Source organism: Scylla paramamosain, chromosome 10 (genome assembly GCF_035594125.1).
Source record: "Scylla paramamosain isolate STU-SP2022 chromosome 10, ASM3559412v1, whole genome shotgun sequence".
NCBI lineage: Eukaryota > Metazoa > Arthropoda > Malacostraca > Decapoda > Portunidae > Scylla > Scylla paramamosain.
The window spans coordinates 27934432-27956931 of NC_087160.1; the positions used below are offsets into that span (position 1 = coordinate 27934432).

Consider the following 22500-nt stretch of genomic DNA (forward strand, 5'->3'; position numbering starts at 1 on the left):
CACAAATCAACGACACACACACACACACACACACACACACACACACACACACACACCGTGTAGTATAGTGGTTAGCATGCTCGGCTCATAACCCAGAAGGCCCGGGTTCGAATCTTGGGCGCGGCGAGGCAAATGAGCGAGCTTCTTAATGTGTAGCCCCTGTTCATCTAGCAGCAAGTAGGTACGGGATGTAACTCGAGGGCTTGTGACCTCGCTGTCCCGGTGTGTGGTGTGTAAGTGGTCTCAGTCCTACCTAAAGATCGGTCACTCTGAGCTCTGAGTTCAGAGTTCTCCTACGGAAAGAACTCTGAGCTCTTTCCGTACGGGTACGGCTGGATGGGTGACCAGCAGACAACCATAGGTGAATCACAGACACACAGACACACAAAACTCACCCTCAATGACACATTTACCCGAGTTATCCTCACCAACCTCCCCGTTTTTTGCCATGACATCCTCTTCATGATTCTGCTTTTGAGCGGTGTAACAGCATTTTAACATCACTTATACTGTGCAGCAATGACGATATTTCTTTGTCTTTTCATCTAGTATGTATCTATTTGTTCTGTGTACTAACTGGTGGATAAATTTGTTTATTCATTTATCTATCTATCTATCTATTTATCTATCTATCTTGTCAATTTACTTTTCTGTTTTTATTTATCAGTCTAATTAGCCATCTATCTGTATTTATGAATTTATCTATCAGTTTTCTATTAATCTTTGTCAAGCTGTCTATTTATCTATCAATGTCTCTATCTATCTATCTAACTCTAAATCAGTTTAATTATATCTATCTATCTATCTATCTATCTATCTATCTATCTATCTATCTATCTGTCTAAATCAGTTTAATTGTACGTATACATGACTATCTACTACCAAATTAAACTGTAACATTAATTCCATTCAACACACGCAGAAAGGGAGAGGGAACAAAGATAAATAATTTCAGGTGCTGACAGGTGAGGCGATACACAGTGTTGATAGGCAGTGGTGAGTGTTACATACTCACCACTGATAGAAACTGTGTTGTGGTTGGGTCTGTGCAGAAGTGAGTCGGTACTTTTCTCATTGTTTCATTCGGTGCTTCGGTTGGCGTGTCGCCTCTCTCTAAATCGTCACCACCGCTTGATTGACTGACTGAGTGACTGACAAACATTTACCGATTTAATTATATTTCCCTTGTATTTGTTTTTCCGTATTTTGTAAAACTTTCATTGGCTGGTTTAGTCAGCCAGTCTCACTTGGCGCCCCTGTTGGATCAATCGCCTTCCAAAGCGGAGGTGCAGGCGTTATCTGGCTTAAAATAGTTGTTCAGAGCTATGAAGGTAAATAAGGCCATATATAGCATTGTTATGTACGATAAGTTACCGATGTATATCAGTTAAAAGATGTTGGCTCTGGAAGGTCGCGGCCAGATTTTGTAAACCGGAGTGTACTGCATACTTTACAGTTCCATCTTTTTATTATTAATTTATTTATGAGTACACGGGAACCCATAAAAATGTTCAAGGGGTACATTTACTCCCAGTGGTACATTTGCACTTTTCAGGGGGTACATTGGGTCTCAGAGGATAACTACTGCTGTGCAACACACGGTGTTGTAATCTGCAGTCAGATTGCACAATGTCGTTTTTTTTTTTTTTTTTCAATTTCCTCATTTTAGTAAGCAAAACTTTCATCTAAATTATATCATGAATAGGGTGAACACCACTTGGCTTTCACTATTATGGAACTAACCATGGCCGCAATCTGTACTGGGCCTGAAAGGATCAGGTACGGGACGTAACAATCATTATGGATAATTATAAAAAAAGATATGTGTGTGTGATGGATCAATATATTTTGTAAATTACTCAAGTTTAGTTTATTGATGTTGCCACCTTTAAGATTCCTATGCAGTCTACACATAGGTAGAAATGTTCATAATAAAATCATGCCAAAATATTACAGTTCCATCTTTTTATTATTAATTTATTTATGAGTACACGGGAACCTATAAAAATGTCCAAGGGGTACAGAGGAACAAAAAAGGTTGGGAACCCCCTGTTGTAGAGTACTGTATCCGTGTCCATAAGTGAACTGCGGTGAGTGCCGTGATGAACTGTGTGGCTGTGTTGCGAGGTGTGTGGCTTGTGTTGATGCAAAGTTATAGTTTGTGGCGTGCGTGTTCCTGTGTATATCCGGTTGGTTGCTTACAGAATTAGTTGATGTTGAATAATCGGCAGTGTTTGCTTTCGTTTGACATAATTTGGTGCTCCAAGAGTGTGTTATTCATCATCTTTGGATTGGCAGTGTTGTGAGTATTTCTTATTTTCATGTATTGATTTAACCATTGAGTTATATGTGCTATTATTGTGTTGCGTGTTGCTTTGGATTTACCAGTTTAGGGAACTGTATCTGTATTTGTGGGTGACATGCCTTCAGCTGTATTTGATTTGGCTGACTGCCTTGTTTTGAATAGATAATGAAGAGGTGGGTATATATTAAGAAGAGGCACGCGGCTCCTATTTCCTAATTTTTTTGGGTTCCTACTTACAATGTTGGTACCTGGTAGGAAAGCGGGGGTTTTTCGGGTGAAGAAACCTTAATATAAAGCCAAATACTGCCTCTTACCACCAAAAATAAATAGGGAGCCGCCTATTACTGCTGCGGCTCTATTTCATATTTACTGGTTTAGTTGGGTTATGGTTTAGTTAGGTTAGGTTAGGTTTAGCTTTAGTTAGGTTAGGATGCTAGCAGCAAGATCAAGAACATGGCGACCATCACATCAAGAACAGCAGCAGTAGTAGGCAGCTTCCTACTTATTTTTGGCTGTAAGAAGCGCCATTTGATTCTATTTTAGCTTTCCCTATCCGAAAACTCCGCTTTCCCACCAGGTCTCCAACATTGTAGTGGTAGGAGCCGAAAAAATAGGAAAAAAGGGCCTTAATATTTACCAAGAGGAGACTTTCTCGACAGGCTGGAAGCTCATCTAAATAAATTACATTACAACATGCTGGTCTTAACGAGCCAGGACTAGTGAAACACACACACGCTCTCTCTCTCTCTCTCTCTCTCTCTCTCTCTCTCTCTCCTCTCTCTCTCTCTCTCTCTCTATATATATATATATATATATATATCAACGCGGCGTTTAAAAACAACAACAACAACAACAACAATAATAATAATAATGGTAACAGTGGTGCTCCTCAGGGTTCTGTCTTGTGACCCACTCTCATCTTATTATTCATCAATGACCTAAAAATAATAATAATAATAAAAATAATAATAATAATAACAGTGGTGTTCCTCAGGGTTCTGTCTTGTGACCCACTCTCTTCTTATTATTCATCAATGACCTTCTAAACCAAACTTCTTGTCCTATCCGCTCCTACGCTGATGATACCACCCTGCATTTTTCCACGTCTTTTCGTAGACGCCAAACCCTTCAGGAGGTAAAAAATTTCACGCAGGGAAGCCACAGAATGCCTGACATCTGATCTTTCAAAAATTTCTGATTGGGGCAAAGCAAACTTGGTATTGTTCAATGCCTCAAAAACTCAGCTTCCTCCGTCTGTCAACTCGGCACAACCTTCCAGACAACTATCCCCTCTTCTTCAATGACACTCAACTGTACCCCTCTTCTACATTGAACATCCTTGATCTATCCTTTACTTATAATCTGAACTGGAAACTTCACATCTCATCTCTAGCTAAAACAGCTTCTATGAAGTTAGGTGTTCTGAGACGTCTCTGCCAGTTTTTCTCACCCCCTCAGCTGCTAACTCTGTACAAGGGCCTTATCCGTCCATGTATGGAGTATGCTTCACATGTCTGGGGGAAGTTCCACTCATACCGCTCTTCTAGACAGGGTGGAATCAAAAGCCTTTCGTCTCATCAACTCCTCTTCTCTAACTGACTGTCTTCAGCCTCTCTCTCATCGCCGCAATGTTGCATGTCTGGCTATCTTCTACCGCTATTTTCATGCTAACTGATCTTCTGATCTTGCTAACTGCATACCTCCCCTCCTCCCGCGGCCTCGCTGCACAAGACTCTTCTTTTTTCTCACCCCTATTCTGTTCACCTCTCTAATGCAAGAGTTAACCAGTATTCTCAGTCATTCATCCCTTTCTCTAGTAAACTCTAGAACTCCCTACCTGCTTCTGTATTTCCATCTTCCTATGACTTGAACTCTTTCAAGAAGGACTTTTCAAGACACTTATCTTTCAATTTTTGACTACCGCTTTGGACCCTTTTCTGGGACTGGCATCTCAGTGGGCTTTTTTTTTTTTTTTCATTGGATTTTTGTTGCCCTTGGCCAGTGTCCCTCCTATCATAAAAAAAAGTTATAGTAAAGGTAATGATAATGATCATGATAGCCTATTATTATTATTATTATTATTATTATTATTATTATTATTATTATTATTATTATTATCATTATTATTATTATTATTATTATTATTATTATTATCATTATTATTATTATTATTATTATTATTATTATTATTATTATTATTATTATTATTATTATTATTATTATTATTATTAATATCATTATCATTATTATTATTATTATATTTCTGTGTAAGAGGAGCACTGCCCAAGGGCAACAAAAAGTGTTTGATAAGAGGTCAGTCCTTAAAGAGTGGTCAGAAATTGCCGTCATTTCTATTACCTTGACTGCTACTACTACTACTACTACTACTACTACTGCTGCTACTATACTCACATCCATACTTTCCATATAATACAATTGTTATACTTATCAAACGAGAGAGAGAGAGAGAGAGAGAGAGAGAGAGAGAGAGAGAGAGAGAGAGAGAGAGAGAGAGAGAGAATCAAGTGCAAGATGCCCCATAGCATAACTATTCCCCATACCTGCTGAGTCTACTGAAGTGATAAGTCACCGCCCACACACCCCCTCGCACCACACCCCCGACCCCCTCCAGTCCTGCCAACCCTGCCCATTCATCCCCGCAGTGATACACAAGCGATCCTGGCGCAAAGTTACGTTTGTAGCTGGGTGCGCGTGGCACTAAATTTATGGTGCCTCTTGCAATTTCCGCCACGCCTAGGCACCCGACAAGTTGATGAATGCCTGGGTTCTTACCATAAAGCAATAGTAACAGGGCTCCGGGTTAGGTCTTTCATGTACGTGCCGTAGTAATGAGAGAGAGAGAGAGAGAGAGAGAGAGAGAGAGAGAGAGAGAGAGAGAGAGAGAGAGAGAGAGAGAGAGAGAGAGAATAAACTACCATAAGGAAAGCTGCAGGAAGTCGGTCAGCCAAAACGTTCCATTCACTCTAAAAACATATTTAAGCATACCCACCAGTGATTCCTGCCCTTAAATATGTTTGGCCTCTTTAAAGCTCCCTATTGATTCGTAAAAGTGTAAGAACATAAGACAATAAAGGAAGCTGCAAAAAGTCACCTAGCCTACGTGTGGCAGTCTCTCCATGAAACATTCCTGCTTCAACCTATCATCCTCATCCACGCATTTATCTAATCTTCTTTTAAAACTCCCTAATGGCTCAGAGCTAACAATCTGATTACCATGTCTGCTCCATTCATCTAAGACTCTACAGTAGTATTTGAGAACCAATTCCTTTCAATCTCTTTTTTTTCATCTAACTTTATCAACCTTTATTCTAACGACATGATAACAAAATTTATTCCTATCATCTGCCATCCTACAGTATTTGAGAATCTTCATATTTCCAAACTAAACTTCCAGCCTCAGTGAGAGAGAGAGAGAGAGAGAGAGAGAGAGAGAGAGAGAGAGAGAGAGAGAGAGAGAGAGAGAGAGAGAGAGAGAGAGAGAGAGAGAGAGTAGAGAGTATACCGTTCCCTCTCCTTCAGTAAATGTACCAGTATATACCTACCTACATAAAAATCAAACGACAAATGGGGTCAACACACAAACGACGAAGGGGCGGCACAGGGTCTTCGTTATTCCGCCATTAGACGAGCCAGCCTTCAGGAAAATGGTTCTTTTTAAGGAAAATAAGACAATACGGCTTAAAATAAAAAGTTTCCCTTTCATTTTTTTTTTTTACAGCGAAAGTGTTAATGTTAATAGGAAAAAAAAAATAAGGAACTATACGTAGGAGGTTCATATTTTAGAGAAAGGTTCATATTTGTTTACGTAGAAGAATTAGTGTGATTTGAAGCGATGGTGATAGTGGTCGTGGTCTCTCTCTCTCTCTCTCTCTCTCTCTCTCTCTCTCTCTCTCTCTCTCTCTCTCTCTCTCTCTCTCTCTCTCTCTCTCTCTCTCTCTCTCTCTCTCTCTCTCTCTCTCTCGTGTGTGTGTGTGTGTGTGTGTTTATGTTTGTGTTTGTGTGTGTGTGTGTGTGTGTGTGTGTGTGTGTGTGTGTGTGTGTGTGTGTGTGTGTGTGTGTGTGTGTGTGTGTGTGTGTGTGATTGCAGTTAGCTTACTACATTTTATTCTTGTTCAGGCACCTTCCACATCAACTTCTCTTGGGAAATCTGATTTTCCATATATACTTGCATAGAGAGAGAGAGAGAGAGAGAGAGAGAGAGAGAGAGAGAGAGAGAGAGAGAGAGAGAGAGAGTGTGTGTGTGTGTGTGAACTGGACTTCTTAATTTAATGGAAAAAAAAAAAAAGGAAATATTAGTTTGGTCGATGGTTCCTATGATCCCTTAAATTGAGAGATATTTAATGAGATCCATGACATGAAAGATCAGTGATTTCACGTGTTTGCTGACATGCACATTTCAAAGGAGAGGACGCACAACAAACGAAGGACATTTCACGTATTGACTTGTACACTGTTGAAGGCTTGCTATACGATAAGAACTGTGGTTAATATGTTTTTAAGAACACTTCATCATAATAATAAAAAAGAAAAATGCGAGAAAGTTGAGCTGGTAAACTGGCACTGTAACATACTAAGTCACGAAGATTTTTGAACTCAATTTGATATGTAGTTCATTAAGTTGAGTTTCATTTATGCATGTTGGTAAGTTAACAAAGAAGGAAAGAGGAGAGTTGCAGCAGCAAAGTGGAGTATTCCCAATGATGGTGTGGGGAACTAAACATGACAGGTGAATAAGACAATACGTAGAGTCACCAAAGAATGGCATGAAACAAGACTAGATTTGGAAGGTGTTGGAATCATAAAGGATGAAAGTAAAATATAATGGCAGAGACAGAAAATATGAAGAGAACAGAAAAGAAGTATTTTAATGGTAAACTCTAACATAAAGAAAACGAAAGAGAAATACTGAATGAAATCGATAAGTTGCAAGGCCAGTATAAAGCTTACAGCGGAAGGAGGCAGTGAAAACAATAAGCAAGATGAAGAGAGGGAAAGCAACAGAACTGTCTGAGTCGGCAACAGAGATGGTAAAAGCACTTGATGACAAAGGAGTGGACTGGATGTTGGCACTGATATGCAAAATATTGGAGGAGAGGATACCAGAGGGATGGAGAAGAATCTTTATTGTACTGTACATATATACAAACAAAACTACAGAGGGATAAAACTGATGGAGCCTGGACCGAAAATATTGGCAAGAGTGATGGACGAAAGGCTGAGAAGAAAAGTACAGATTGACAACATACAAAAGAGAGAGAGAGAGAGAGAGAGAGAGAGAGAGAGAGAGAGAGAGAGAGAGAGAGAGAGAGAGAGAGAGAGAGAGAGAGAGAGAGAGAGAGATGGGGGTGGCAGCGGACTTAGGATAAATCTGCAAGGGATGAGAGTTACAGATGAACAGGAAAAGAATCATGCCTGGGGAAAGGGCGCAAGGAGAATGCTGACACTTAAACACACGCACTGCTACGCCTCGTCATCGTCTCGTGTACAGTTACCTCAAATAAGAATGTCACAGAGTCCACCGAAATTCATATTCATAAATTGAAAAGAAATTAGTATAAGAACATAAGGGAAGCCGCAAGAAGCCGTCAGGCCTACACGTGGCATTCCCTTTATGAAACATACCCACCTACTTCCACCCATCATCCTCATCCATAAATATGTCTAATCTTCTGAAGCTCCCTAATGACGCAACACTAATAACCTGATTACTGAGTCTGTTCCATTCATATATCACTCTATTTGAGAACTAATTCCTTTCTGTCACTTTTTCAAATCTACCTTTATCAAGCTTGAACCAATTATTTCCTGTACTGTCCTGTTTATTGACCCTAAAAATTTTTGTTACGTCGCTCTTGTTATGTCCCTTATAGTACTTAAAAACCTCTGTCAGGTACCCTCTTAAATTGCACCTATCCAAGAAACGTGAATTCAAAAACTTCAATCTCTTTTCGTAAGGAGTACTCCTCATCCCCTGCACTTTTTTGGTCATTCTCGTTTGTACTGGTTCTAATAGACATACATATATGCTTCCTGAAATATTGGGAACAGAACTGTACAGCATAATCTAGATGAGGTTTGACGAACGCTAAATATAACTTTAATATCACCTCAAGACTTCTACTTTTGATATGAAGACTCCCAAAGAAGGATCTCAATATCCGATTTGCGTTATTTCCAGCCTCTATACATTGTTTTCTCAGACGGAGATCAGATAATTAATTGTTTTATGTTAAGACTCAGCAAAGCTAAAGAAATGGGGAGGGGGCTGCCAAAGACGGCTGTTTCCTCTGAAGCATGTTGTACTAGACTGTGACACCGCTACGCTGGGGAACCGTACGTCACCATTACAGGCATTTGGAAAAAAAAAAAAAGAGAGAGAGAAAATCAGATGAAAGCCAATAAACGTAATGGGAAACATCACAGAACGTCCAGGTGCATCATTATCATCATCAGACACTCGGCAGGTTCAGACCTCACCTGCTGAAATAGTACAGTTTTCCGCGCCAACACCGACAACATTTTAGTTTGGCTTGAAAACATAATTTTGCAAAGTTTTCTCACTTAGTTTTATTTATTTGTTTATTTATTTATTTTATTTATTTTATTTTGTTTTTTCATTTGTTGTTGTTGTTGTTGTTGTTGTTGTTGTTGTTGTTGTTGTTATTATTATTATTATTATTATTATCATTATTATTAGAATTTTTACTGTTGTCTATATATTTTTCTTTTTATTCATATATACCTTTGATTTTTATTTTGTATTCATTTACCTGTGGACTCACCTACCTATCTATCAATTTATTATTTTTACAGGGATGTGAAAGGAAGAGAGCGAGCCATTACAGCTGCATCCTTTGTACTCGTGACGTCAACAGAACAGCAGCGGTTGAGTACGTACAGATATAACAGAACAGCAGCAGCAGAGTACAGATGTAACATTTTTTGGTTGCCACTTTTTTTTCTACCCTCTCTCACCTCACGGCAAAGGTTTAATTGCTCTTACATAATGTACTACACTCTACACAAAATTTCGCTATGGGTTTTTATGTCCACTCTTATATTTTACATAAATCTTCGACCTTTAGAGTAGTTTCTGTACGTCAGTCTAACAGATCTATACCTTCAGTACCGTAACACCAGAAAGAGGCCGGCACTCAAATGTGTGTCAGTGTATCGGGGAAGACTCAACTCCAGCATATAGTCAGATAAGTTATGGGAATACAAAGACATCGTACCTACATGCAGTCCTGTTCTAAGTATTGTTCGTGATGTTATTTACTGTACCATTGTTGCAGATCCACGCTAGTACACATTCCGTATTGCGTGCCGAGTTCTGGGAGCACGTGCAAAAATGGTAGCTGCATGCAGTTCAGATGTGAGTATTGTCTGCCACTCATCGTGTTATTACAGCATGACCTTCCAGAAGCGGCAGTGCGGCGCCACGTGATCCCTTCGGTGTGGCGCCAGTGATCAATCAAGCCCGGAAGTGCGTTGTACAAAACACTGAAGATGACCTGGCTTGGCGTGAACTGGCTCTGTTATGACGAAGACGAACCGTAGAGACATCCTTTCATCCTGTAATCTTGTGTGAAACTCGAGTCACTGTCGCTTTCATTTTTTTTATTTTATTTTTTTTAGCATGACTTGTACGCTGTAAAAAGAGCAATGGGCAGCAGGCTAGTCATGGTCAAAACTCACGAAACATTTTGCACACACGATCCCCATGTTTACCTTCCTCCTCAGTCTTGCGTCATGCTGATAACTTCCTCACAAAGTCAGATGACCGGTAGACTGTGAAGAGATCAGAGGACTTAGGATTGAAGGGAACCGCTGCTCACGGTGGTGGTGAGTGCGAATGTTACTTGACTTTTGTCCATGACTGCACACTACAGCAAAACCCGACGCATCTAGTGGTTCATGAGTTGAGCGAATATAATTAAAATAGGAAAATTACCCTTATATATTACGATTCACTAAAAAAATTACAGATTTGAGAGCTGAGTGCCTAAAATCCGTGAAAATGACATCAACACACATACCATAATCTATGCAAAGGCTCACTGATTCAAAGATTGCATACGCAGAAATTGGTGAAATTATCGTAATATACTGCGATTCATCTAAAATTTACTGAGTTGTGAACCAAAAGGATAAAATTTTGTAAAATGACACCAGATATGATGCCTTTCATCCCGAGGAGAGTTGCGTCGACGGAGTTTATTGACGATCTCTGCTGTTCATGGACCATACCTTTTGTTATTGTAATTTCCTTGACTGCATCTTCACACTTCTTATCTTTTATAACTTCCTTGACCTCAAAATCACACACGCTTTTATTGTTACACAGTTTCCTTAGCTTCAATTACCCCCTTTACTACTATAACTCCTTTTTATTCCGGGATATTTCGTGGGGTTAAATTTTGAAAAGCAAGAAGGAAGGGAAGGTGCCGCAGTGCCCGCATGCTTTCCTTGCATCACCTTTACATCGTGCCGTCTCGTCTGGTCTCGTCTTGTCCGTCCGTCTCGCGCCCAGCAGCTGAACACACATGCATCCGGCGTGTCCTCAGAGCCCACTACGAGGCCGCTACGTGTTTTTTCCCCTTTGTTTTGATGTTTTTTTTTCTTTCAGCATCGCCACACGGGAAGCCCTCATACCTGTAAAAGAGAGAGAGAGAGAGAGAGAGAGAGAGAGAGAGAGAGAGAGAGAGAGAGAGAGAGAGAGAGAGAGAGAGAGAGAGAGAGAGAGAGAGAGAGTAACAAAAGTTGAAAGAAAAGAAAGGTTGGAGGGATTTTTTGCGGTTCAAGTTTACGTTAGTTCATCATCGCCATCTATAGACGTACTTTATATATATACGTATATGTCCTAGCGTATACAAATGTACGCCCATAGTAATTCAACTAGTAAATGAAACACAACGTACTTATCACGCCTAATGTATTTGCCTCATTTAGAGTAATATGCAAAGAGGCAATACAAAACCAGCTGTATAGTGAGGAGAGGCAGCGGCAGTAGTTCAGCATTTATGATAGCAGTGCTGTGTATAATGGCCAGTTCACTTCACCTCATGGCTGACGAGGGAATCATACTCGAGTCAACACGGAACAGTCGACAGCCAACATCTGCCTGCCAACACTAAACAAATCACTAGTGTTGGTTAAATATTCGTAAATCCTCACGCACACGCACACACACACACACACACACACACACACACACACACACGTGTGCATACATGCATGCATACACACACACACACATCAGATAAAATTGCAGGAGAGCAAAGAATATTAATAATGTAAAACCTTCGTAAATTATGAGGCGCTCCCTGAGGCGTAATTATTTGTTTATTAGCCTCGTTCCCTCAGTCACCTGCTGGTAACGTGGCATTTATCTCCTTCTTCCACCTGCCCCATGCACCTGCCTCCTCTCCTCGAGGACCCACGCGGGACCTGCCACCGGTGCTTCGCCAGTAGGTTGAAGTATACACCGTTTTTTTTTTTTTTCTTCCATTGAGGGTTTGCCTTACCTCTTACTTTACAGACTGCTTCAGTCTATTGTTGTGTTTCAGAGTTCGATATATTCCACAATGGAGATTGCAAGTAAATTGTTGTGTCGTTGTGTGGTGCATTAGGGTGTTAGAGTGTGTTGGTGGTGTGGCAGATGTTGGTGAGGCCTAAGTCATTTGTGGCCAGACTAGATGAACATGGCACTCTCACTAGTGTCAGAGTGCGGGAGTCTGCTATTCCAGGTGGTGGTGAGGGGCTGTAGCTCTGCTATCCATACTAGATAGGTTCAGCAGGCGAGAGAAGGCTGCCGGGGCGGGGTGCGCGGCGCGGGGCCTCGTGTCCTGTCGTGTGTCAGCCTGTTGCTGCAGTCGCAGGCAGACCCCGCAAGGGTCTGGGATCCCCGCCGCTCAGCCTCCCGCGTCTCTGCCTTCGCCTCTTCTTCACCGGGAGTTTGACTCAGACTCTCAGGGTTCCCCAGGCGCCCAAAGTCACTTATAAAATCGTATAGAAGCAGCAAGAAACCAGTAAAAAAAATCTGTTTGTGAAGTTTCGGCGAGTGTGACAGGACGGACGATGGTGGGCGAGTGCAGGGCGCTGGGCGTAGTGGTGGTGGTGACCGTCCTGGCTCACCTGGCCGACAGCGATCCAGGTGAGTGTGAGAGCCAGGTGAGTGCAGTAATCGTGGTGAGGGACGCTTTGTGATCCATCCAGGTCGTCATTTAAGCCGCTCGTGAGGCACCAATCAGCTTTAGTACGAGCCTTACTCGCAGTGCTTCCAGAGACGAAGACGCGCAAACCATGGGCTTATCCTGTCTTGATCCACGTGAGAAATTCGAATGTAAAAGATTCAAGCGAGCAACACCTGGTGGCTCATTAAGGCAGAAAAGTCAAGGTAAATGTTTCGGGAATGAGTCTCGCGTGAGTCGTGGACGAAGTCTCTGTGCGCTCTTTGGCCGTGACCCTTCACATCTAATGGTTGGCGAGACGGCCATAACGCACCACTATCTGCCCGGCACCAGCAGCTGTAATCACACAGATCAGGGCTGTGTGTGTCGGAGAGGCTGGGCGGGGATGGCCCGTCCTTACGTATATAAACTTAATCGGATTGAATCATATCGCATAACTGACGAATCGAACACACTCATCTAAGGAAATGATTCCGAACGTGGTTCACTTCTGTTTGCCGACAGGAATGTCAATGCATAATGCATTACTTCGGTGTTTGCTTAGCTATCGACTTCGAGGCAAAAGAAAGAAAAATAAAGCCATTCATGTTTTATCACACGAATACGTAGAATTTAAGTGTGTGCGTGCGTGTGTGTGTGTGTGTGTGTGTGTGTGTGTGTGTGTGTGTGTGTGTGTGTGTGTGTGTGTGTGTGTCCTTTAATTAATTTTTAATGTGCACTACGAGTGATACGGTACGTAATGTGCGTGTGTGCGTGCGTGCGTGCGTGCGTCCTTGTGTGTGTGTGTGTGTGTGTGTGTGTGTGTGTGTGTGTGTGTGTGTGTGTGTGTGTGTGTGTGTGTGTGTGTGTGTGTAATTCCTTTAATTTATTTTTAATGTTCGTTACGGGTGGTACACTAAAATGTGTGTGTGTGTGTGTGTGTGTGTGTGTGTGTGTGTGTGTGTGTGTGTGTGTGTGTGTGTGTGTGTGTGTGTGTGAAAGCTCTTTAATTTATTCACAATGTGCACTATGGTAGTGTGTGTGTGTGTGTGTGTGTGTGTGTGTGTGTGTGTAAGTGCCCGTACGCTCGTCTGTTCGGGCGGGCGTTGCCATTAAATAATCCGGTTCGTTCATGAAATTCTGGAAAGGGATTTATGTCTGAAAAAATGGTTAATGTATTATAATCATCATAATACCTTACACACACACACACACACACACACACACACACACACACACACACACACACACACACACACACACACACACACACACACTGCAACCATAATTATGCATCATGAGTGCAGTTCACGACCTCATGCTTTCAAGGAAATGTATGTAGCTCGGCTTATGAAAGTGTGCTGCTGTGTTTCTCGAGGCGGACTGTGAGTAACAGCGGCGTGCGGTGAGCGGGATTAAATGGCGGACCCGTGGGTGCATGGGTGGCGGCAGGGGAGGTAGGGGAGTGGGGGGAGCAGACCCCGCCCAAGCCACAGGGGAGGGAGCCGGCGGGTGTTGTGAGGCCAGATGGACGTCACAGTCTGAGAAATGGTATGCTATAAAGTCACTGCCATTACTTTCTTTGCCTTTTTTTTTTCCAGCGTCCTCTTACCTGTTCTGCCTCACCTGCTCCCGTCACCCGCCGACCACCTCCACACCTCTCTCTCAACACCCTTACTGGATCTCTCGTAGTGTAAAGCCGATGAGTGACGAGCGTATCCCTAAACAGAGTAGTGTGCTTAACCCTTCTACTGGTATCGCCATCCTTTCTTAACATTCAGAACACCGTAAGGAATTATTTGCATGGACACACAGAAAAGACAGTAGAAGGTTAATTTTGTCCTTTCTAAGCTACGAAACTACGTATTTAAGAATCTGCAGCATGAAAATGTGTTTAAAAAGTTGTAAGTGATTATGAGAAAGTAATGGGGGAAGAGTAGAAGGGTTAAACCAACACTAAACCAAGGGCGGTATTCATCTGCCCGAAAAATTGTTCCTTATCCTTTCCCTCACCCTGTCGTCTCTTAACCTTTCACGTCCTCTTCCCTGTGAATGACTTGCCTCTCATCTCCATTCTCTTTACGAAGTTACCTGCAATTCAATCTCCATTTCGTATAACCTTATCTACTCGTATATCCCCTTTCTCCTTTGTCGCTCCTAGCCGCTCTCTTCGCTCTCTTCTGCCATCCATTCTTCTCTTCCCTGTGGCCCTGTAATCTCTCTCTCTCTCTCTCTCTCTCTCTCTCTCTCTCTCTCTCTCTCTCTCTCTCTCTCTCTCTCTCTCTCTCTCTCTCACAGATGTATGGTGAAGTCTATAATGATGAGTGGTATAGGTGGCGTATGTGGTGTGCGTAAGGCCCTGTGTGGTGGTGTAAGGTGTGTGTAGTGTGTGTGTGTGTGTGTGTGTGTGTGTGTGTGTGTGTGTGTGTGTGTGTGTGTGTGTGTGTGTGTGCTTTTAGTGGACTGTACGGTGGTGTGCGTTTAGTAGTGTGTGTGGAATTGAAGGGTGTGTGGCAGTGTGGTGTGAGATAGGATGTCTGGTGGTGGTGGTGTGTGTGTGTGTGTGTGTGTGTGTGTGTGTGTGTGTGTGTGTGTGTGTGTGTGTGTGTGTGTGTGTGTGTGTGTGATGTGACGGAGTGTGCAGAGCATTGCGGGGTGTGTGGTGATGTGGTGTGGTGTGGTGTGTCGGGGTGTGCAGGGCATGGCGGGGTGTGCAGTGGTGTGTTTGGTAGGGCGGTGTGTGTTGTGGCGGGGTGTGTTTAGTGTGGCGGAGTGGTTGGGTGTGTGGTGGTGTGTGTGGCGCGGGGTGCTGTGTATGGTGTGTGGTGGTGTGTGGCGCGGGGTGCTGTGTATGGTGTGTGGTGGTGTGCGGCAGAGTTGAGCAGCAACATGAGGAGGGAGGAGATGCAGGGCACGTCTGTCACGTCTCGATGCAGACTCATTTTCTCTCCGCAAGCTTTCCTCTTCCGTCCTTTCTTTCCCGTTTCCTCCCCTCTCCTTTATTTCTCTTCCTCCCTCCTTTGCGTCTCCTTCCTCCTCCTTTTAACCGTTCTCCTTTCCGCGGCCCTGCACGAGTACACACCTCTCTCTTTGAGCCCACGTGGTGCAAGACGGCTGGCTGGTTGTTCTGGCCGCACTTCGCCACCTCAATATTCCCCGCGAACCCCGACAGCCACTTCCCGTAAATCAGCGGCGTGGGAGCTGCTCGTCTGGACTCCAAATCCGCATGTGTAATTTCACCTTGTGCCGCCGCCGTGAGGAGTGTCGGCCGCGTCATCAAGCCGCTGACTGATGGATGAGGCTGGAATGGCTGAGATGGCTGGGATGGGTAGCATGGGGGTGGAACGTGCGGCAGTGAGGAGTGTTTAGATAGGAATAATTATAATTTGTTGATCATTACTGTCTTTGGGCTTAAACTTATACATGGGCAAAGTGTCAGTTTAGTAAGATCTTATACTTTAGGAGGGTAGTGTACGAGCATTGTCTGAAACTGTAATAAAACCAAGGGATAATGCGCGCGTACACACACACACACACACACACACACACACACACACACACACACACACACACACACACACACACACACACACACACACACACACACACACACACACACACACACACACGCGTAAATAAACCCACGTACCTGATGGGCCCGGGCAGCTAAATATATACCTGCCATGATTCTGAAGTCCCCTTTCTCTTACCTCACGTACGAATTACGGAATAAATTTACCAATAATGTTCCTGGTGACACTGTACAGGTTATGTTTGTTATAATTCTCTCTTTAGTGTGTCCTTTTGAGATGCTGAGACGCCACACCTGCACTGGCTCAGGCTTGGCAGGACGGTGGAGAAAGGAATAGACTCTAACGTCCTGGTTATTTTTCTGCTTTTTTATTTATATTCTGAAACGTTTTTCTTTCTCACCACGACTGTTTCCAAAGGACACAGAAATGATTAGTTGGGTTCTCAAGAGTTTTTCTCGTGTTTTTAAGTAGAAAGTTTCTTAATCTATCACTAGAACCGTATAAACCGCCTTAAAAACCAGTGTAACTTAAACATGAACTTTTTGAGAGTAGTCGTGGTGCAGCGCAGAAGTGTTTCAGAATATGGTCATGTGACTGAATTGCTTTAAGAAGGTAATCTCGGAACATCTGCAGACCTAAATTGTCAAGTCCGTTTCCTATTATGTTTTCTGAAGTGATGTAATTGAACTTGCTCTTTTCTTCTTGTCTATTTTCTTGTAGCCTGTGACTAGTCTCTTTTTCACTTAGAAATAATGAGATGTTGAAATATTACGGTCGAAATCAACCTTGACACACTAATTCTTTCGCAATGCTAACCTTCCTATGCTCTTTAAACCAATATTGAGCGATAAATCAATGCATTTCTGGATCCTCACGAAGCAAACTAAACTATTTCATTCCAAGCAACGAAACACTAACACTATCAAATCCACTCGTTTCCCATCTTCCCACTCCCTCAAACCCGGTTCTTTATGCAGAGGTGAAATGATTACCACTTATCTTCCCACCCCTCACGATGTGCTGAGGCGTGCCCAAGGGTTGCAGTGTGTGGAGTAAGGTGTTAAAGAGGAGAGCTGCCCCCCACACTCTGGGGTTATATTATTTACGCAAATGGAGGCACGCCGGAGGGTTATAAAATGCCGGTCTATTTTTTGAGCATGATAACCTGCCTAAAAATAAATACATCCGCCCCTGTACATACATTCCCTTTCAGAAAATTGCCGTGTGTGTGTGTGTGTGTGTGTGTGTGTGTGTGTGTGTGTGTGTGTGTGTGTGTGTGTGTGTGTGTGTGTGTGTGTGTGTGTGTGTGTAGGGGAAAAAGTGGGAGAGGAAGTGACGTGTGTTAATAAAAATGGTGTGAACTATTTTCATGTAGAGGAAGTTATGAAAGGAGGGGGTGTGGAGTGTAAGGAAAAGAAAAAAAGAGGAGAAGGAGGAGGAGGAGGAGGAAAAAAGGACGGAAAATAACAATAAGCAAGAAGGAACATGAGGGAATCTAGGCCTCTTCCATTTATTCTCCTTAATTGTGTTTCACTCGCGCTGTTTCACACACACACACACACACACACACACACACACACACACACACACACACACACACACACACACACACACACACACACACACACACACACACACACACACATTCATCTCCCTTGCCTCGTCTGCGTATGTCAGATTCTTGCTCTCTTACGTTACATATGTAGTTGGTGGTTGTTGAGGGAAGACTTTTAGAAAATGTATTTATTTATTTATTGTTTTCTCTAAGTAATTCAGCATGCGAGGGTAGCGCCAAAATGGACATGCGTTGCGCTTTAGTGATTCAAGTTGAGTTTAGTTACGTTTTGTGAGGAAGAGTTCCGTGAAGTCAGGTATAACAAGGTGAGGTTACGGCAGGCTGTGTTGAATGGTAGCTTACTTTATCTTTGGTGAGGTTCGGATAAGTTAGGATAAGTTATCTTAGCCCAGGTGAAATATATGTAATGTTATGTTTAGTCGTGTTAGGCTATATCAGGCTTAGAAGAGATGAGGAGTTTTGATGAGGTGACTTGGAATAGGCGGGGAGCCAACAGACGTGAGTGGAGGCTGGCCAGCCTTTGTGGTGCACGGGAACAAGACGCAGGTGCTGCTGTGGATGGTGGTGGTGATGAGGTTAGCTTATGCTGGACTGATGTTTCTCTCTCTCTCTCTTTCTCTCTCTCTCTCTCTCTCTCTCTCTCTCTCTCTCTCTCTCTCTCTCTCTCTCTCTCTCTCTCTCTCTTTCTGTCCGGCTATACAGTTTATGAACCTTCATTAATTCATCAAAAGGTGCATATTAACTAATATTTTTTTTTAAATTCCTTTTAGATTTATCAGATTTATCATGAACAAATCATGTAATTTATTCTCAGGGGAGAGAGAGAGAGAGAGAGAGAGAGAGAGAGAGAGAGAGAGAGAGAGAGAGAGAGAGAGGTTGTGAGTCTGCTTTTCTTTTACATATATATATATATATATATATATATATATATATATATATATATATATATATATATATATATATATATATATATATATATATATATATATATATATATATATATATATACTCTTGTTCCTCGTGAGCTTTACCTTCTCGTCTTTACACGGGGTCGCTGTTTTCGATGAGGAGCCTTTGCCTGGCTCTGTCGCCTGCCATGTTGATATTCCGCTATTTTCCCTCATATCCACTGCAGTGCAATCTTTCCATCTTGTCTTAGGTCTTTCTTTCCTTTTCCTCTCTGTACTTCCATTTCCAATGCTTTTCTCTGATCACTTCCCACATCGCTCCCCACGACCTGCCTCAGCCATCCAAGACTCCACTCTCTCTCTCTCTCTCTCTCTCTCTCTCTCTCTCTCTCTCTCTCTCTCTCTCTCTCTCTCTCTCTCTCTCTCTCTCGAAATAATAATAATGATAATAATGATAATAATAATAATATTAATAATAGTTTTAATGCTATCAATAATAATAATAATGATGATAATAGGGATAATAATAATAATAATAATAATAATAATAATAATAATAATAATAATAATAATAATAATGATAATAATAATAATAATAATAATAATAATAATAATAATAATAATAAATAAATAAAAATAATAATCATTATTATTATTTTTACAATTGTTGTTGTTGTTGCTATTACTATCATCATAAGTATTACTGAATTTCAACAACTGGATAGCCTTTGCTCCCAACGCCAGCACCACCACCACCACCACCACCACCACCGCCACCAATACCACCACCACCATCACCACCACCACCATTACCACCACCACCAACAACAACAACACAAATATCAATACTCCTGTTTGAGGAACTAAATTTGTTGGCATCATTTGTTTAGCATCCATAACTTTGGTATTTTATGTATTCTCTCTCTCGCTCTTTATTCAACATTTGCATTCCATTATTGTGCTCTTTCTTCATTTCTAGGCATTTTCTGTTCAATATACTAATTTCCTTATACTTTTATCATTCTTTCATTATAAATACTGACTATAGTATATCATAATTCAACATTACGGACGTTTCAAGCTTTCTTCCAAGTATTTTTTATTCTCATTTTCACACTCACAAAACTATGGAATAACACGGGTTCACTTTTTTGTTTCCTTTGCAGTGTTCTTTAGGTATATTTGCCAACTCATGTCTTTGCTATCCCCAATTCCTTTCTGCACCTCGTTACCTTCCCCACCCTCCCTTTCACTCATCTCTCTCACTCACAAAGCTGCACAATAACGTACGTTTCATGTATATTCTCACCCTGTTCTTTATACTCCTGTTTTCCTCGGACCCTTATACCTTATCTGACTTCCTCATTCCTTTCTCCACTCTTATTTTCTGATTTTTTATTTATTTGTTTATTCATTTATTTATTTATTTGAATGTATTTATCTATTTATGTTTCATTTACAAAATCCAAGAATATCTTACGTTAACTTTCACGCGTGCACTATTCTTCACACGCATTTACTGTCATTTCCTTAATTTTTACATTTGCACTACAATTTATTTATTTTTATATTTGTTACCTCATTTCTCTAACTTTTGTTATTAATTTCAGTTTGTATTATTTCTGACGTACAACAACTAACATTTCTTTTGGTTTTAGATGTACACATTTTTTTTTTCCCCTTTTATATGTGTGTTAGCCAACTCGTGTCTTCTCTCGTTCCCATTTCCCTCTCTGTCCCACGCTCTCCTATTTCACATCTTTTGGCACACTCCGCTTGCATCACCTTTCTGTTCTCCCTCAGCCTTCCCTGAGTACACAGTAAGCAGCACAACTTCAAACATAATAGTTGCAGAATTTTTTTCTTATGAAATATGAACAAAAAAAAAAAAGTGTCTATATATGAAGGGATATTTTAAAAACCAGAATAAGCTTACGCACTCTTGTTTTTTCCCCCTAGATCGTTGGTTACAAAAACTGCATATTGACCACAGTTATTGCCACCCATGTCCTGCCATAGCCGGGACTTCCTCAGTGGTGCTACAGAGCTTTACACTGTGCCTGCCATTTTTATTCTTATTTTTATTTTATTTTATCTTATTTTATTTATATTACTTTTTATTTATATCGTGTGTGTTTCCCCGGTCTTTTGAGCTTTCCAGTGAGAGAGAGAGAGAGAGAGAGAGAGAGAGAGAGAGAGAGAGAGAGAGAGAGAGAGAGAGAGAGAGAGAGAGAGAGAGAGAGAGAGTTTGTTTCCTTTGTTTTTCTTTTGCCTCTGTGTGTGTGTGTGTGTGTGTGTGTGTGTGTGTGTGTGTGTGTGTGTGTGTGTGTGTGTGTGTGTGTGTGTGTGTGTGTGTGTGTGTATGCCTGTTTGTCTGTCAGGCATTCAGTGGGTCAGTCCGTCTGTGTCTCTTTTGTTCATTCGTTTTCTGATATTTTGTAGCATTTCTCCCACTACACACACACACACACTCTCTCTCTCTCTCTCTCTCTCTCTCTCTCTCTCTCTCTCTCTCTCTCTCTCTCTCTCTCTCTCTGTACATAATTTAAGCTTCTCCGTTAATTCATGAAAAGGTGCATTTTAATTACTACTCGTATTCGTTTCAGACACTACGAGGCATTATATTTCACAAATATCTTCTAAACAAACAACTGAATCATTATGACATTTTGATGCAGCTTGTTTGACACTGTTCCCTGATTTATGGCACTACAAAGCATTGCCAAGTGTGTTTTGTTAAGGAGTTTTGGCCTTGAAGGCGAAGTTGGCAAGAGCCGAGGAGACATTCGGACAGGGGAAGGCTTTACGTGACGTAGTTGTGACGTGCAAGGGGGTGCGGGGCAGGAGCGAGGCAAGGAAGCTCTAAATGTTTTCATGAACAGTTACATGTATTCATGATTCATCAGTTTGTACTTGTACTCAGGTTCCTTCTCCACAAATTCATGGAAAGAGTGAGAAGAAACCAATCCCAGTTCATGACCTGAACTCTAATTAAACTGCAACCAAGAGGGAAAAAGGGAGGGAAGAAACACTGGCAGACAGACAGACGGGCGGACGAGTACGTAACAAAAGTCATAATTAACGAGCAAACAGAGAAGTCAGGTGTCGCAGGCGCCTGCCAAAGATTGTTTAGTTGTAATGGTAAAGTAGACGTAGTAGTAGTAGCAGGTGTAGTGATGATGTCGGTGGAGCAGCTCCATCAATGGTGATCCACCTCGCCACTGCTTTTTCTCTCCTCACAATATCGAATCAAACCCAGAATGAAAACTTGCGCAAAGACTTCCAGCATCTGTGTGGTGGTGACTGTGGTGGTGGCGGCGGCGTTCATCGCTCCCTCCTTGTGGGGCGCGGTGAGGGACGCCCGCACGCTTGGACTCCTGGTGGAGGCGTGGCAGCAAGCCGGTCCCCACACCACTCATATGGGGAAGGTGCGGGAGCGGCTGGCCACTGCCTGGTGGTTGGGGCCCCTGAGGCCCGCTTCTTCAAGGGATCCCCTGGCGGAGTGTGGCATCCCCGTCAGCGACTGGCGGGAGCTAGTGCCCCTGCTGGTGAACATCAAGGCCCGCCTGGCCTGCTTGCAGGAGCAGATCCTGCTGGCCGAGCAGGAGCACGAGGACTTCTACACAAGGCTGGTGGTGGCGGCGTGTTGCCTGGTGGCGGTGCCGCTGTGTGGCGCCCTCTTGATGGGGTGCTCCTGCATCCTCCTCCTGGCGTGGCGCCGCCACCAACCACTCGAGGAAATCAAGGATCTGCAGACTTATAAGGGACACAATGAGGATCAGCTGAAACTGATCCAGTACAAACTTATAAGGAGGAAGCTGAGGAAGCTTCTAGGACAGCACTGTCCCCTAAAGCGACACGTCCTCCTTGTAATGTTTGACTGGCTGACCGAGGTGCAGCTCCCCCTGGACATTGGTGGCGCCGGCCGAGGCGACTTTCCTGGCGCGGGAGCCGCTGCCACTGTCGCTGCAGGAGGAGGTTTGCG

At 42.4% G+C, this 22500-nt stretch overlaps 2 protein-coding genes across 2 annotated transcripts in view; both read left to right on the forward strand.

Moving 5' to 3' along the window:
• The window catches only part of LOC135104477 (ribokinase-like), a 23819-nt gene extending 14541 nt beyond the window's left edge, over positions 1-9278 (forward strand). Inside the window, exon 9 of the mRNA XM_064011994.1 lies at positions 9140-9278. The gene's annotated coding sequence lies outside the window, so the exon portion shown is untranslated. The remainder of the gene's footprint in view (positions 1-9139) is intronic.
• A 2327-nt stretch (positions 9279-11605) lies between these two features.
• The window catches only part of LOC135104480 (zwei Ig domain protein zig-8-like), a 69912-nt gene continuing 59017 nt past the window's right edge, over positions 11606-22500 (forward strand). Inside the window, exon 1 of the mRNA XM_064011997.1 lies at positions 11606-12482. Coding sequence (XP_063868067.1) covers positions 12407-12482 — 76 coding nt within the window. The 5' untranslated portion in view covers positions 11606-12406. The remainder of the gene's footprint in view (positions 12483-22500) is intronic.